Source organism: Phyllopteryx taeniolatus, chromosome 21, assembly GCF_024500385.1.
Source record: "Phyllopteryx taeniolatus isolate TA_2022b chromosome 21, UOR_Ptae_1.2, whole genome shotgun sequence".
In the NCBI taxonomy this organism is placed as follows: Eukaryota; Metazoa; Chordata; class Actinopteri; order Syngnathiformes; family Syngnathidae; genus Phyllopteryx; species Phyllopteryx taeniolatus.
Window position 1 is genome coordinate 2,087,735 of NC_084522.1, and position 17,089 is coordinate 2,104,823.

General features: G+C 45.8%; 1 protein-coding gene and 1 long non-coding RNA gene across 6 annotated transcripts in view; one reads left to right on the forward strand and one right to left on the reverse strand.

Moving 5' to 3' along the window:
• Positions 1 to 3,612: 3,612 nt before the first annotated feature.
• On the reverse strand, positions 3,613 to 5,709 carry LOC133470745 (uncharacterized). Its single transcript, XR_009786060.1, has 3 exons — positions 5,571 to 5,709; positions 4,519 to 4,623; positions 3,613 to 4,422 (listed from the first exon to the last, which is right to left on the reverse strand). It is a non-coding gene; the product is annotated as an uncharacterized LOC133470745 (long non-coding RNA).
• LOC133470743 (potassium voltage-gated channel subfamily KQT member 4) overlaps positions 5,470 to 17,089 on the forward strand; it is a 28,356-nt gene continuing 16,736 nt past the window's right edge. For all 5 annotated transcript variants that reach the window (XM_061759492.1, XM_061759493.1, XM_061759494.1 and 2 more), the window contains exons 1-2: positions 5,470 to 5,963; positions 16,957 to 17,047. In XM_061759492.1, coding sequence (XP_061615476.1) covers positions 5,671 to 5,963; positions 16,957 to 17,047 — 384 coding nt within the window. In that variant the 5' untranslated portion in view covers positions 5,470 to 5,670. The remainder of the gene's footprint in view (positions 5,964 to 16,956; positions 17,048 to 17,089) is intronic.

Below are 17,089 nucleotides of genomic sequence, written 5' to 3' on the forward strand. Positions count from 1 at the left end.
ATAATGGGTAATAAAGTGCCTGATTTCACGGCAGCGTAAGAGGGCTTTGCCATTCTTGGTCCTGTGGTCTTTCCAGTGGCCACTCGGGGGCAGCATTTATCCAATATAGCTTATGGTTAGGCCCGCGTGATTTGTTTGGCGCATTTTTTACGCCAGTTGCCCTCCCTGGCGCGACCCACCCATTTTTATCCGGGTTTGGGACCGGACCTGTATAATACGATTGCAAAAAGGTTGGAGTCAAATCTCTGCCCCAAAGTTTCGCACATTTTGTATTTTAATAAATGCAAAATCTTTTTTCGGGTTACTCTATGAATCGGCAAAACCATTCTAAAAGTATTTGATAGCTAGCCCTGTTTTCCTCTTTGCCGCGCCGTCCGCTCTGCACATGCGCAGTAAAATGGAATAGTCCATAGCACGAGAAGGAAGGGGGCAGCTTGAAACTGTCATGATGGGAAGAAAGCATTTTGATGTGTTTTTAGGCGAGCGAATTAAGACTAAAGCAAAAATGACTGCTTTAAATCAAAGAAAACTGTCCCAGGCAAGTGCCTATGTTTGCGTACTGGTAAGTCGGACCCGTCACGGGTCATGCGGCGGCCCCGTTCAAAGACGCCGCCGCAGGGGTAGTTAGGTCCCCGCTGATACGTGGCACAAACATGGCTATCTGGTTCCCAGCTCGTGACCTAGTGGAGCACAACGGTAGTCGGCGGGGGCCCGGCTGCTAATGGGGGCTTAATGGGTCAACAATAACCGCATTAACCGACGCCCAGACGTGGGAGCGGGGCGAGAATGTCGGGCGGGCGGCTTAAGCGGAGCATGACGGGGATTGCGTGCCGGTGTTTGTCTTGGCCGGCTCCGACGCTCACATCGAGGCGGCGCTGGCCGGGCTGATTTTGGACCCCCGCCCGCCGGATTCTGGACCGCGTGACCGCTTGGCAGCGAACCCGCCCCGAGAGCGGCCTTTTCCAACAATAATGATAGTTTAGCCCTCGAGATCTTGTTTTTCACGTGCGGGCCTCTCGCAGCATGTTGGTGGGACGGTAGCGTTGCGGAGTTTACAGTATTAACAGCCGACCACCCTCATGCGAAAATAATCAATCCATTCAGATTGAATTCAATCTGACAAAATTGTCTAATTATGCAGGCAAGTAACTCACTATATTATTGAAATGTGAACGTTACGTTGAAATCATTATTTGTATTTTTTTTTTTGTTACTACATTTTTGACAATTTTTTTTACATAGGAGTTTTTATTTGACATTTGTTTTATTTAATTGAATTTTTATTAACAATTTAGGCTTTTCTCTTGTATTTAAAGGAATCTTTTTAAAACATTTTTTTTCAGTTCATGCAATTTTTATTCAATTACATTTGAAGTAATTGTTTTATTTAATGACACGTGTATTTGATTTATTTTAAATGATTTAATTATTGTAACAGGTCTAGAAAAAGGATAGATGGGTATTAAAGATGACACGATTAAACGCATAAAGTAAGAAACTCCTAGCATGCAAGTTGGTGCATTATTATATATTTTTTAACAATTTCCATTATTCAAACTCGATTATTAAGTGCAGGGGTTGGAAACTATGGCCCGTGGACTACAATGGCTGCTTCAAACCAAAATGGCTGACTTCCTGTGTCTTTTCAGGCAGGGCTTCTTGGGACCTTTTTTTTTTTTTTTTTTTTTTTTGTGGGTCAAGTCCCGATCGACACGGCTACCGAATTCCACGTCGATCAATGAAAGCTGCTTTGCGGGCTGAAAGCGTACATTTTGCAGCCGTTTTCGAGTGTGGCAACGTCCTGAGATGGTCTTTATGTACACAAACTGAAACGGCCTCTTTAGGCTTGCTCGGAAAAAAAAAAAAAAACCCAGCCCGTTTTCCCACCTTCCGTTCAAAAGCGTTCTGTTCCACACGGGCTATAATTAGCCTCGACGCCAGCGCACGTACGGGAGAGGGCTGTATTGTGCCGCGGCCTCGGCCGTTACGTTTGACCCCGTTTGACCGACCTGCGCGTGTTTGTGGACCACAGTTCAATTCCGCTGGCTTCATTGTGTCTTTTTCCGCGCAGCTGTGTTGTGTTGTTACGCCGCCGCCGCCGCAGACCGAGGTAGCGTCTGCCAAGCGTCTTAGTTTGGCGACGCGGCGCTCCGAAACGAAGCCCTGGCCGGCCGCGGGTCACAAAGGAGCCTTTGAGCGGCGCCGCTCGAATTGAGCCTCCGCCTCCCCAAAAAAAAAACGTAGCGGCGCCTCCGACTTCCTGCTTCGGCTTCCCCGGCCTTTGCGCCGCCACACCTGCGTGTGCATTAGACGTTTACTTGATCAACGAGCACATTAACGATCAATCGACCATTAATAATTCATTTTTAGATTGCGTTCAGCTGGCAGGAAATAGTAAGGAATGCACAAATATGGATTGATTTGTTATGTTTTACTCCCGTGGTGAAAAGTAATTTAACCGGCTGACAAAAGCGACGAACGCGACGTAACAAACGTGTGCAGTGACACAAATGTGTGTTATAAATGCATACGGACGACAGCTTTTGTCAATATTTCAATTTAGCTTTGTTGTGGATGCGTACGGCACGTGCAAGATTTCCGACACGGCCGTGTTGTTGATATGCGCAATATGTTCTTTCGATACCTTTAAATGTGCTTTTCCGTGACGACTGCTGCAAACCAAAGTCGGGCCCGAATGAATTTCCCCCTCCGCCGCCCGGCGACACGAGTCCGTATCGGAGTTACACGCCCGCAATATGTTATTCCAAGATTTAGACTGTAATTATTTCGATAACGACAAGCATTTTAGTTGGACGCCTTTCATTTTGGACAACTACCGCGTCCTGTTCAGGCAGTACACCAGTTGGGCCTGAATTCATTTCCCCCTTTTGTAGCCACTGGCGCAAATTTGCGTACGTACGTACAGCAGTTATTTCGGTATTTACAACAACGTTTGTTACGTGCCTTTCATTTTGATGCCCGCTGCCCAACGAGTCGGGCCTGACTCGATCTCGCCCTCCGCAGTTCAGTGACACTCCACAAGTCTGCGTTGTGGAGAAATGCGTGCGATACGTCGTTCGTGATTTGTCTTCTCTTTCGACGGCGACTGCGGCCCGTTGAGGCGGCGACAGCGGCACGTCCCTGACGATGCTAATGCTCAGCCACTGTAACGTGTCAACAACGAGGAGGGGGGTACTCTGAGGTACTCCAGACACGCTCAGGAGCACAACTTAAAAGTGATAAAAAAAAAAGGGGGGGCAACTACAGGGCCGAGGAGGCCATTAAGCAGCGGAAAGTAAAAGGTGGGTGCGTGCGGGGGCGGGGCGGTGGTCCGATTGTAATGTGCGCATTTGCTGACGGGAGTAGTTTGAATTCCCCGTAGACCCCCTTCCCAGTTCCTCTCCCTGAGTGGCTCCCGGGCTGGAGTGGAAAAACAACACGGAGCGAGAGAGAGGGCGTTCGCCGCCGACCAAGCGTAACCCCGCGACCTTGCGTGCGACCCCACACCGGGTGATCCCCGACTGCTAATTCCACTTGGGCACAAGACGTTGACGATGCGGCTTAAAAGCCCCCCCCCCCCCCCCCCCCCGCCCCCCTCTTGGAACGATCTCGTTACAGCGCCGGAGTTTGCAGCCTGAGCCCACTCAGCTGTCCGGGGTTGTCAGGGGGCCGTGCCCCCACCGCCCCCCAGGGCCCGAATGCCCCGGCCGGCGCTATCGCCGGTGAGCGAGGGTGGGGTGTTGTTTTGGAGGGGCTTTGATGTGGATCCGTCCGTCGACACCCCGCCTCGCGCAGGCCGGGGGGGGAGGGGGCTCGTAGTGGGAGCTTCCCAGCACAGGATGTGCTTGTGTTGACTTTTGGATAGCACCTACTTCCATTTTGATTTTGCTGAAGGAGAAAAATACTTTGTGTGGGACGCTAAATGCTTTTCATTGGGTGATACATAATTCATGATTTGGATTCAATTTACATAATACGTTTTGTATTTGAGTGGCAGGCAAAATATGCTGCTTGACTAAATTTACCAGTGATAATATTGTCATTATTTGACACCATTAACATATTAATTGTATGTATTAGAGCAATATTAATTAGTTCAAATATTAGTTGTTTTTTATTTTTGGGAAAAAAAACAAAACATTTACTATTGTAATTCAATGTAATAAACATAAAACACAAAAATAATTACATATTCTTACTTTTTTTTTTTTTTTGGGCACTTTATTATGTAATAATTGTACAAAACAACGTCTCACAACGCGCCACGAGCGAACCCTGGGAAGATTAGAAATCCGGATTTGGGACTTGTGAGAGATTCCGGCCGCATTCCCGCACGTCGGCTCCGGCGTGCTCGGGGAATGTGAGAAGCGGGCCTGCCGTTGCCGTTGCCGTTACCGTTGCCGTTGCCGTTACCGTTGCACCCTGCGCACATCGTAAAGTGCATTAGATAAGTCTCGCCACTAATAAATGACAATCTCATCTCATGATAGAGAGTCAGAGAGATTTTTGAAAACTCACCATCTGAAGCCACTTCCGCTTGACAACCAGACATTTGGTAGACATGTTCAAAAAGACACAGGAAGTCGGCCATTTTGGGTTGAAGCGTTTCGTCCCGGTAGAAACCTGGAGAATGTTTTTCAAATTTTAGCCCGCAAAGCTCGCTTCACTTGGCAACGTGAAAACATGCGCTCAGCAGGCACTCCAGTAGATTTCATATATTATATATATTATATGATCCATACATATATATATGATCATTATTAACCGATAGAATCCAATGTTGTATATATTTTCTAAATGCAGGCATTTAGATGTGCACGTCAACATTTAAATAAGGTTTTATGCCAACCAGAACAATGGAAAAAAATACGCCCCAAAATTACTTAATTTTGTGATTTGTTTTGTTGTTGTTGTCTTTTGTACAACGCACTTCCGTAAAATGGTCACCCACACCCAATTTATTAGATTTCTAAATTGAATTGATCTTTTATGCTAAAAAAAAAATATATATATATATATACAAAGGAATAATATTGAAATGTTAAAAAAATCAAGAGGAATAAACGATTAACTCATGTATTTGAAAAATAAAACATTAAAAGAAACTCAACTTGTGAAAAAATACCCCATAAATTAAATAATATTTTCGTGCAAATTTCCCCAAATATATTTAATCTAAAATAAAATGCTGACTTAGTTTTCATATTTTTTTTTAGATTTGTAAAAATATTTTGGTAACCAAATGAATAATAATTATATATATATATATATATATATGATTGTGGGTTGATTTAAAAAATATGTTAAATTCGAAATCCAAATGTTTTTTGAAATCCTTTCAAATATGATTTGATGTTTTGACATCAACCAAAGTTCCGTTCAGTCATGCACCCATCATGTCATGCTCGGATTCCAGTCTGACTTCGGGTCGCGCGCGCGCTGGCGTGCGCGCGACCCTCCCTCCTCCACCTGGCCTGGTCGCGCACTCGCGCAAAGGAGGAGCGCGCGCCAGGCAGCGCCATGAAGTCCGCGGGTCACGTCACGCGCGTCCGGGCGCTTCCTTTGCCCACCGTAACTTGACTCGAGTCCTCCACGCGTGTTTTTCAAGCGTTTTCTCTCGGGTGGGGACTTTCCCCGGATGGAGGCGAACTTTGCGCCCCGCAGTGGTTGATGTCGGGCAGCCCGTCGAACAACGGCGGCGTCCGCACGCTGGCGTCGCCGGAGCGGCGGGTGGAGTTCGTGGCGCTCACCGCCGTGCACGCGGAGCGCAGCGAGCCGTCCACCCCCGAGCGCGGCTTGCCGTCGCACCGCACCGGGCTGCTGGGCACGCCGCTGCCCGGACCGCCGGGCCCCCGGGCGGGCGGCGCGTCCCGGACCGCCAAGCGCTTCCGAAAGCTGCAGAACTACTTGTACAACGTGCTGGAGCGGCCGAGGGGATGGGCGTTCATCTACCACGTCTTCATGTGAGTCTCCGCAATGCTTTTTTTTTTTTTTTTTTTTCTTCTTCCACACTTTGGGAAGAAAGTGCGGGGGGGGGGGGGGGGGAGGGGAAAAAAAAAAAAGTAAAATCACGTGCTGTTGGATCAGCTGTTTGTTTGATGTAGCTTCCAATTCCGCAAGCAAGCATTTCAGCGGCACTCTTCAATTCCCCCGTCATTAGATCACGTGGGGGAGTTTTGGAGATTCAAATCAATTGACGAGGCGGCATGCGCCGGTAATGCATCGCGGCGTATCATAGCAAACGGTGTCTTGAGTTCCGAAAAGTCGGAATAGCGCACGCGGTTCAGTTTTGAATCGGTTGAGAATCGGCGATGCTGTTAGCTGCTAAATGAGCTTTTCCACAGTGGAGCATATCGCAGTCGGTTTTGGGGCTCACAAAAGTAATCGCGCAACCGTCTCAGAGGATTTTGCCCTCTGTTTTGTTGGAAATGGCAACGCTATGATGGAACAAAAATCGATCTCTTTGACAATGGGACTTTTTGGGAGAAACTTGACAACAAAACACACACGCGTACTTTTCCCAAATTGGACCGAGTCGGAGTTTGTCACGAAACGGCAAATCTATTTTGTGCAGAAAATTCCCATTTTTGACGGGCAGATGTTTTGTTTGCAGGCGCACGATTCCCAATGTGGCGCGGCAGCATTTATTGTCACTTCTCGTTATATGTGCGCTCAAATTACTTTTCCAGGAGGCCACTGTCAAAAAAAACCAAACAAAAAACACGCGCACAAACCATAAATCATGAAGACATAAACATCTGTCTATATAATCCACGTTTGGACTAAGAAAAGTAATCCCCGACAAGTTGCTAGGGGGTGAACCGACTAGTTGACTAGTCGACTTCACTACTCCATATGGACGTTTCACGCTAGCAGTCGACAAACAGTCTTTTTTTACGTCCGCGTGGTTCTGAGAGGAGGAAAATAAGCTAGTTGTGGGAGAGCCTAGCGGTTAGCCTGGCTAGCTTCGGCTATCCCGATGGCTTTACGACACTGACGTCGGTTCGTACGGCGGTACGGAGCTCCGAGCTTGTGGAAATATGAAAGACTATTTTAAACGACTACAAATTAGCCTAATCATCATTTGCGATTTTTGCCATTTGTTCTTATTTGTTTCCGTGAAAAAAGTCTTGACGTGAAACTGGCCCGTGGCGCAAAACATGCTTGGAGACCGCTGTACTGCGCGTCGATTCATTGACTTGGACTCGATTTTCATCACCTCGTAGTCAATTCGGCCAACCCTTACAAGACGTTTTGTCCTTTGACAGAGTTGGAGACCGTCGAGAAATTCTAAAATTATACAAAATTTTTGATAGCATGTGCGTGGATGCCATCTGCTCGATGTCAGCAGTGTCAAAGTCGGGGCCGCGGTCAGTCGGTCGCTTATAAAGTTGTTCGAGAACTCTTTTTTTTTTTTTTTTTTTTTTTTAATGTCCTTGTCACATCAAGAATGCCGCGTCAGCGCGCTGGCGAAAGTCAAAGTTCATCCGCCGCTTATTTTTAAAGTGTGTCAGCGTTGGTTTGTCTTTGCCAGGGTAGGCCAACAGTTGTCCTCCGCCGGCTGCTCGGCTGGCACGTGGCGCGGACCCGCCGTTCGCGCGCGGACGCTGCCTGCGCCGCGCGGCGCGTTTTGCGCGTGCAGCTGCCGTCTCCGCTGATGCCATCGCGCGATTATTTCCCAGGGAAATCCCAGACTTTGTTTTCTGAGCGGAAAGACACGGCGCGTACCCGCCCGCCCCGATCCGGTTTCGCGTGCCGACCGCGGAAGCGCATTTTGCGATTCCCGTCATGTGTCGAAAGGAGAACCGCGTGGGGGAGGGTTAGCGGGGGGGCGGGGGCGTTATCCGTAACAACGCTAAATGCATCGAGCCGCGTGCTACCGTGTAGGAGCGCAGCGCGGACTTCCCATGATCCCTCCATCAGTCTTCAATTTCTAGCGACATGTGTCGTTATTTTTAGAGAAGGCTTTATCGGAACTTTTGACTTCGGAAAGCCGATCGTTAAATGAAAAGCAGCGATGTGCGAGGCATTGCAGGAAATCCGTTCAACGCAATTGCTGCGCTAAGCGGCCAGTTAGGGTTCAGTAGTTCCCAGTAGTTTTTTTTTTTTTATCGGAAGTGAAATTTTTTTTACTTCCGAAAAATTCCGAAGGTGGTGTCGTGAAACAAAAAGCAAGGATGTCGTGGCATTGTCCAAAGATGATTCATAGACGGGTATGAGATATGTTTTCTCGTGGAAAACACGTTATCGGAAGTGAGATTTTTTTTCCTCCGAAGGATGTATCGTGAAACAAGAAGCAAGAATGTGACGGCATGGTCAGAAACTCATTCACAGACACGATAAGCTACGATTTGATTGGATTTTTTTTTTCGTGAAAAATGCTTTATCGGAAGTGAACTTTTTTTTACGACAGAAAAATGTGTATCAACACAAATGGTAGCACTTATGAATGATATGAAATCAAATAGATGATAAAAATAATACGTTCCTGTTCCAAGTATCCAATCAGAATGCCATGATGTCATCCAATGAACTACCCTTTATTTTATTTTTTTTTCGAAATAATAATAAGTCTGCACACCCCTGTTCAAATGCCAGGTTTTTGTCATGTTAAAAATTTTTTTTAAAAACGAGACCAAGATAAATAATTTCAAAACTTTTTCCACCATTAATTTGATCATAAATTGAACATCTCAATTGAAAAAAAAAAAATATTTCCAAGATGGGAAGTAAAAATAAACAAGTGATGATTATGTTCTAGTAGGCTTTTCCATTGAGTTCTAAAGGTTATAGGTCACATTCATGGTGGGGAAAAAAAGCTGATTTATCTTGGTTACGTCACAAAAACCCTGGCATTTGAACAGGGGTGTGTAGACTTTTTAAATCCACAGTATCAGGAAGAAAACCAGTTTCCCTGAGGGACTGTTTTTTCAGTGTTCCCCTTCACCTTTGAACTCCTCACCCAGGGCCGCATATAGCGCGTCACACGGCTCGCCTGCCCCCTGTAGCGCCGCGTCTTCGCCGACGACCGGACTCCGGGCTAAATAGGGACCGACTAGCCTTAAAAAAAAAAAAGCGACATCACGTCTTTGGGAATCCAGTAATACTTGGAATAGCGGTCGTGTCGTGATTGATTGATGGGTGGAAATAGAGCGGCCAAGGATTATTGATTGAGGCGAGACGTGCAATTATTATTAATTATTATTAATTATTATTAATGTGGACTTTTTACCTTTGTGCTGTGTTAATATGGAGCGAATTTTGCTGCTTGTTCTCAGCGTGACGACGCAGCGTCGTTGCCTCACTGCCAAAGCCAAATAAAAACGTCCTTAAATTCAGTTAAATCAGGAATATTACATTTGAAAAAAAAAATAAAAAATACAATTGTGTTTTACACTAAATTAACGATTCTGATGAAAAATGTCAAACATTTAGGTAAAGAAAAAATAATAATACAAATTTTATTAAAATTTAATACAAAATAATAGATTTTTTAAAAAATACATGAAAATATTGAATAATTTAAAAACCTTATTGAAAATGTCTTTATGAATTAAGTTACATTTATTTTGAAAAAAGTAGTATTTTTAATTGAAACTGAAATTAAAATATTTTTTTTAGAAAATATTCAGAAATAATTAAATGAAAAATAGATGCATTAAAAAAATACAATAAATAATATTGTACAAATTACAACACAATTACATTAAAATGGCATTGCAAATTACATTAAAAGTTGAATTACAAAAAAGTAATTAGTTTAATTTAGAGTTAGGGTTCGACATAAACATGTCCATCCATCCACTTTCCAAGCCGCTTCTCCTCACGCGGGTCGCGGGCGTGCTGGAGCCCATGCCAGCTAACTTCGGGCAGGAGGCGGGGTACACCCTGAACTGGTCGCCAGCCTATCGCAGGATAGGATGTTTTTGGGATGCGGGAGGAAAGCGGAGCGCCCGGAGAAAAGCCACGCAGGACATGCAAAGTCCACACAGGCGGCGCCGGGGATTGAACCCCGGTCCTCACAGCTGTGAGGCAGAAGCTCTAACCGGTCTTCCACCGTAAGCATATATTAAAGCAAATTAAAAAGTATATGAAATACAAAATGTTAAAGACATATAACTTACAGTAAGGACATTAAAAGTGACTTTAAAAATGTAATTGAAAATTGGAAGGACGGAATCATTTAAATTCTTAAAAGAAAGTTACAGTCAAAAGATATTCAAATTCAAACATTGTAGAAATACATAAAAAAGGAATTTGGCCAAAGGAACGGGGCACAATTGTGAGAAGCTGGTGGAAGGCCATCCAAAACCTTTGACCCCCTGACCTCTTGTCAGCAGGTTTAAAGGCATCGGGAGCAAATACGAACGAAATTGTATGGAAACGTCTGACTCGGAAGAAAATCCTCGGAATGCTCACCAATGACATTTTCCCTCCGATTCTGTCAGTTGAAGTCGATTAGCGGCCGATATTTCAACTTTCAAACGGACTCTGCGAGTCGGCTTCAGCCTTTGGCTCCGTGCAGGAAAACATCCCCTCTCACCTTTTATGGCCCAGGCTCCCTCCGGCGACTGCGTGCGTGCGTGCGTGCGCGTGTGTTTAGGAACGCTCCGGCCGAAAGTCGCCGTATTTATAGATGAGCGCGGCGGACCCGTGGCGCCGTCAGCGGGGCTTCCAGTCGACGGTTTTCACGTCGCAGGGCGCTTCCATCCGCTGCGCTTTTTGTGTCGGGAACGTGCCGAAGAACGTTCGCCGAGCTCTTCCAAATTCAATTCCGTTCAATTATGTCAGAATCGATGCGGAAGTCAAATAAAACCAAATCAGCAAAAAAAATGGAAAACAAAAACAACAAAGTTAGAGCCTTAAAATATAACTCTATATATATATATATATAAATATAAATAATTAGAGACAATAAAAAGCATACAAAATAAATAACTAATCTGTTTTAAAAATAATGAATAAAATAGCCTCAAAGTAATAGAATACATTTAGACAAACATAACGTGTAATAAGAAATATTTAAAAATATTGACAAATCCAAACATTTACTATCAAGAAAATAAACATTATTGTGGACATTAATGAGTAATATGAAATATGAAAAATACATTCAAGTTCATTAAAGAAGCAAAATTACAATATTAAAAAATAGACAAATATTTATCAAAAAGTAATCATCAAAAGAAATGTGAAAAGTATAGAAAAGTAAATAATAAAAAATCTAAACATAATAGTCATAATGTTTTACAAAATAATGTATCTGTAAATAGTTACAAAGACAGAATAAAAAGCATACAAATATATACAATTAAATTAGTTAAAATGAAGAAGAGTACAAACATGATTACTAATTAAAATGAAAAACAAAATATTCAATATAAATCATTTTTCAAGTAATTTAAATTAAAAAGAAGTCATTAAAAGGACAAAATAATGAAATATTTAAGAAAAATAGCCCAAAAAAGAATAAATAACCAATTTGTGTGTGTTTGTGTGTGTGTGAAGTCTGGCCCAAAAAAAAGCTCGGTGGCCCCAAATGGGCGTCGGGCCGGACGTTGCGACCGCCCGCTTGAATGCGCAGCCCGGATGATGAAATCAGAAATAATGTTTATTATTTTTTTTCTTTGTTTGTGTTTTTACCGGCCGTATTTTCATTGGACGCGTTCACGTCTGCAGCCGGTGTAAATTCTGCTCCATTAACAATCCTTTATAACCCCGATGCCTTTACTGCCCGCCGGCTCGCTCTTCCTGGATCTCTCATTAGCGGAGCTTCCCACTCCGATTGACCCGCCGCCCGCCCGCCCTCGCTCCCTCCCTCCCTCCATCCCTCCCTCCCTCCCTCCCTCCCTCCCTCCCTCCCTCCCTCCCTCCCTCCCTCCCTCCCTCCCTCCCTCCCTCCCTTCCGCCCTCCCTCTCCGTCTCTCGTCCTCTCCCGGCGTCTGCTTGAACTCTGTGGCAATCGTGACCCGAACATGAAAGTCGTGTTAAATGGGAGTCGGCGCACACCTGCCACCATTTCAAGAGCCTCGGATTCACCCTTAAGAAACATCAGATGTTCTAGTAGGCTTTCCAAAAGTGTCCGCCGGGCTGCGGTGGGCGGCGACACACCTGTAATCCGCAAAGGAGGTCACGCTCGTGTCGCTCAAGCAGGCCAGCAAAAGTTTGTTCTTGCCGAGTCTGCGGTTTTTGGACTCATTTGGCCCGGTTGAGGGTAGGACAGGACAGGATTAGTATCCGTCAGGTGGGTTACGTCACGTCAGAGTTATGCTAAGCAATCCAGACCGGCGTATCAAAAAGTGTATGCGCTCTCTTGAAGTAGCCTCCAAGCGGCTTCCGCTGAAGCCTGCGTTCACTTGTCGTACTCGCCGGGAGGTTTAAAGACTTGGGCCTCCGTGCGGCAGTTTTGGCTCGGACGAGCAACATTCCCGGCTTTCGCTTTATCCGACGGCTCTCGGCTGTACCTAACCCCCCCCCCCCCGGCTACCCGTGTTTTGGTTCTCACACGGCTCTAAATCAGAGCGACTGCCCACGTCCCCGCCAACGCGCCAGTGGCGACGAGAGAGCGGCCGGCCAGCAACGGACGGAATGTTTTCAGTGTAACTGCGTGCCAGGAAGGCCGGTCGCCGACGTCACGCGCCCACGGTCGAATCTGCGGTTTGTTTACGCAGATGACGAGCGGGTCGCCGCCACCTGTGCAACTTCAGACCCGTTTCGGTTGAACGGCTCGGAGTCAAGTGCGGCGTGCCGGTTCGCGGAACTCTGCGGCAGAAGCGCGCTGCCCACGAAGAAGACACATAATTCCCGCTTGATGGAAATATTTGGGAAGTGCTGATTCGGGACTTTTGGACGTTTGTTAGCAGGATGAAGGGGGGGGGGAATAACTAGGCTGTAATCAAGTGGACCAATAAGATAGCAGTGCATTTTCACAAATTGAGTTTGAAATGCATGTATGAAACTTTATGCAGTAATATAAGAGGTAATTGTTCGCCACTTGGGAGATTTCCTTGACCGCGAGTACGGTTCCGCCTCGGCGGACGTCTGGAGTCTGGCGCCGGCCGGCCCAGCGCGCCGCACCGAACCCTTCGTCGACTGCTTTGCTAGCAGGATGACGCAAACCACCAGCGGCGAACGCGCGCTCGCATTATCTGACATTTCTTCCCGTGTCGGCGTGTTTGTTGCGCACACGACAGCGCCTCCCATTGAGCATTTGTGAAACCTGTTTTCATTCTCTCTCTGTGAGCGTCCATCTCGAGGCGACGTCCCGCGAAGGCCTCGGTCCGGGCGCCTCGGCCGCCGCGCGCCCGCCCGCCCGCGTGCTCGAGTGTTGTCGAGATGGTCCTAATTTATGGCGGCGCTCGCTGTAAACAGGCCAGGAAGCGGCACCATGGCGACCGGCCTCAAACACAATCACAACTCGCGGGGACGGTATTTATAAGGTCTGCCTGGCCTGCGGTGCGTGTACGTGTGTGCGCGCGCGTCTGTGTCTGTTTGTTGAGTGAGAGTGACAGTGTGTGTGTGTGTTTGATTGAGAGTGACTGTGTGACTTTGTTTGTGAGTGAGAGAGAAAGTGTGCGGGTGTGTACATTAGCTTGCGCACACGAGCAAAATGTGCGCGCTTTTCACGCGTGTCGTGCGTTCATTGTCGAAAGGCGTCACCGGAAAATGTTAACGAGCGCCCGTCGTGACGCCGATTCGCACAAAGGATTGTAAAATTGCAACAATCAGTGCTAACATTAGCATGTCAATGGCATTTTCCATTCATGTTAGCATTAGGCTAGCGGGAGGGTCTCATGGCAACGTCGTTTGCAAACTGCCGTAGCAAAGGTCCGTGGGTAAGGTTCCCCCGCAATGTCAGTCGAGGGGTGTGAAATTGAACAGTACGGTCACACCAGACTTGTTACTGTTTTGCAAAAACTCTGCGCGAAAGGGGCTTCACATATGCACCAGAGCCTGCTCCGCTGCTGGACGTCGGCGTGAAAGAGGCCGCCGTCGTCGTTGTTTTCGTGCCGTCAGATGTCAGCGGCGGGTGGTCCCGCCGCTAATTGGCCGCCTGCCGCAAACAATACGGCGGATAAATGTTAGCGAGCGCTTTCAACTTTCTCGCTGACACTCGTGTGACAGCCAGTGTGTGTGCGTGTGTGCGTGAAAGCATTAAATTCCAAGCTCACGTGACTCCCCTTTCACACAGTTTCCGCTAAAGGAGCACATCACAGCCGTAATAAAGGACCAGGCGTTTATCCGTGTTTGCCTTTTACGTAGCAAACCAGAAAACGGGACAAGTGAGGGTCTGGTGTTAAACTCCACAGCCCCGTCCCGACTTTGCGGCATACCTTACACGCAGACGTCATCCAGAAAATTGCTTTTCAATCAATTACATTGATACAAGACGGAGGCGGAAACATGTTTGCTTTTGACAGGCAGTGTAAAAGGGGCTGGAGTTTCAATGAAGTTGGCACATCAGGCGTTATTTTCAGTCAGACGTCCAACTTGACACCCCCTTTAGCATGTAGCATGTCGCACGTGTGGTGATGCGGAACGCCCACGTGGCACCTTCTCGGGCAAATAAATAATTGATCGGCATTAGCGGGGGCTCGTGGCATTCCGAGGAAAACAAATACTTCTTTTTTTTTTTTTTTAGTCACGTCAGCTAACATACACAACCCCCACTTCCCCGTCACCCCCCTTCACTCCCCTCCTCCCGCTTCCTCTCAGTCTGGGTGCATTTGAGCTGCTGGATCAGCACTTTTGTCAAAAAGCACTTAACGTCTCATATTTTTTTGTTGGTGGCGTTACATTTTGCCTTTGTTTTTCCTGCTTTGGAAAATAACCTTTCTCCGCGCGCAAGGTGCCGCATGTGTGGTAACACTGTTGTTGTTTGCGCAACTCTGTTTGTGTGTTCAGCGTACGACGTGTTCGGTAGTCGCTTCTCCGCTTTGCGTTGGCATCGTCATCCTCACAAGGGCCCCTTTCGCGCAGAGGTCCTGCAACACAAGATATGGCATTTAACTGCTTGTGCCTTTCACGCAGCCAAAGCTGGAGATCGCTTATTGTGTGCGCGTTCACGAAATCCGGTAATAAGAGGGCGTCAGCGGCAGGGTGGAAAAAAAGTGGGTGTTACACTTCATACGGCTGTACCAGTATTGCGGAATTCCCCTTACACACAGTCAAAGTCGCGTCTCTGTTGCGGCTGTGACACGGAGGTTAATTGCGGACTCGAGTTTGTCCTTCTATTACGTGTTGTTGCACAACGGCAACACGGGGGAAATAAAGGTGTGGAAATTCTGTCCTTTCCAAAGCCCCTTTCACACGGAGTCTCCGCAAAATGACTAATTGACTCATTTATTTACCGTATGTGGTCAATTTCATCGTCCCGTTCCATCTGGAAAATGGTGGCTTTCTCGCTTTCGTGCGCCGTGGCGACGCTGAGCACTTCCAGAGTTGTGTCGTCTGGATTGTTCCAGGTTGTGTCGACCCGTGACTCACGTCCTCGTTTTTACAAGTCGGCTGAAAGAAAGCACCTGCGCTTCATCTCAAAACGGCAAAAAGGAAAGAGCAGGAGGGATGATGTCATGGCTCGCCGATGAATTGCTTTTAGGAAAGCAGATTGATAGAAATTGGCTGCACTGGAACAAAAAAAAAAAAAAAAAAAAAACACCTTTTTGCACATTTTGGTATGTAGTCATTCACTAACCACAATATAAGGTACACCCACAAAATCTTATCGAATAAAAAAAAAATAAACTGAGCTTTTTTTTTGGTACATTTTCTCATTTTGATTTAATTCTATGAATTTATTAATGTTTTTTTTTTTGCATTTATTTATTTGACTGAGATTAATATTCCCTTTGAGTCAGCCACTCCCCCAATGCTGATATTTTAAATTTTATTTCAAATGAATTCTAAAGTCTTTTTGGGCTTCCCTCAGTTCTGATATTTTTATTTGTAATATTATTTAAAAATATGAATTGTTTGACTTGATGTTCATTGTATCTTTTTTTTTTTTTTTTTTTCAATTTTGCAAATTCCTTTTGAGTTGAGCAGATATTTTGATCATGTCATTCTCTTTCTTTTTGAATTGATTTGAATTAATTTTAGATTTCATTAGTTCAATTTCACTTTGACTCCCTGGTAATTTCCTCAATGTGGACATTTTCATGATTATTTCTGTTTGCGATGTTTTTATTTTATTTCAAATAGTATTCCATGTTGGTAGCATTTTTTTATTCGGGTTTATTCCCATTATTATATGTATTTTTTTCTTTTTTCTTAATGAAATAGTTATATTTCATTTGATTTGTAATCCATTTTTTACTTATCATATAATTTGAGTTTTTTTTCCCTCTTTTGCTTGACAGTCACTTTGAGTCCAGCATTAATTGCTCAACCCAATTTTGATTCTCTTTTAAATTTTTTGCTTTTCATTCGAGGTTCATTTTCATTTCTGATTTCAATTTTCATATGTTTTTCCCTTTCCCGTCATTGTTTCTTTTTTGAGCAGTTCTCTTTTTTTTTTTTTTCCCCCCCTCCCTCTGCAGCCTGCGTTGTGTTCGGCGCGCCGTCCTCCCACTTTTCCTTCCGTGCGCGCGCCGCTGACAGCTGGCCGCCGCGCCACGAACTTTCCACTGTGGCAAAACACAACCGTTGTCGCCGCAAACGTCGTGCATCATTCTGCGGGGGACGAAAAAAAAGCAAAAAACAAAAAAAACAAAACCCAAAAGCGTCAGTTGAAGCAAAATAAACGCAAAGCGTCGTCGGTTGCGAAGCTCTCAGCTGCCGTCGTCGTTGTTTACGTTAGCGCGAGCGGACCGCGTAATCTAAAGCGAATTTATGCTCTGTTTTCTTCCCCGCGTCAAGTGGCCATTACTTCCTCCAAGCACTTCCAACACCTACGAAGGCCACTTCTGTGTTATTATTGCGATGACGACGTGACTGTAGCGATATTGCGTGTTTCAGCTTCCTGCTGGTGTTCAGCTGCTTGGTGCTGTCCGTCTTCTCCACCATCCCCGAGCACCAGGGCGTCGCCAACCAGGGACTCTTCATCCTCGTAAGACACGCACACGCAAGTCATCAACCATCATGTGACTTT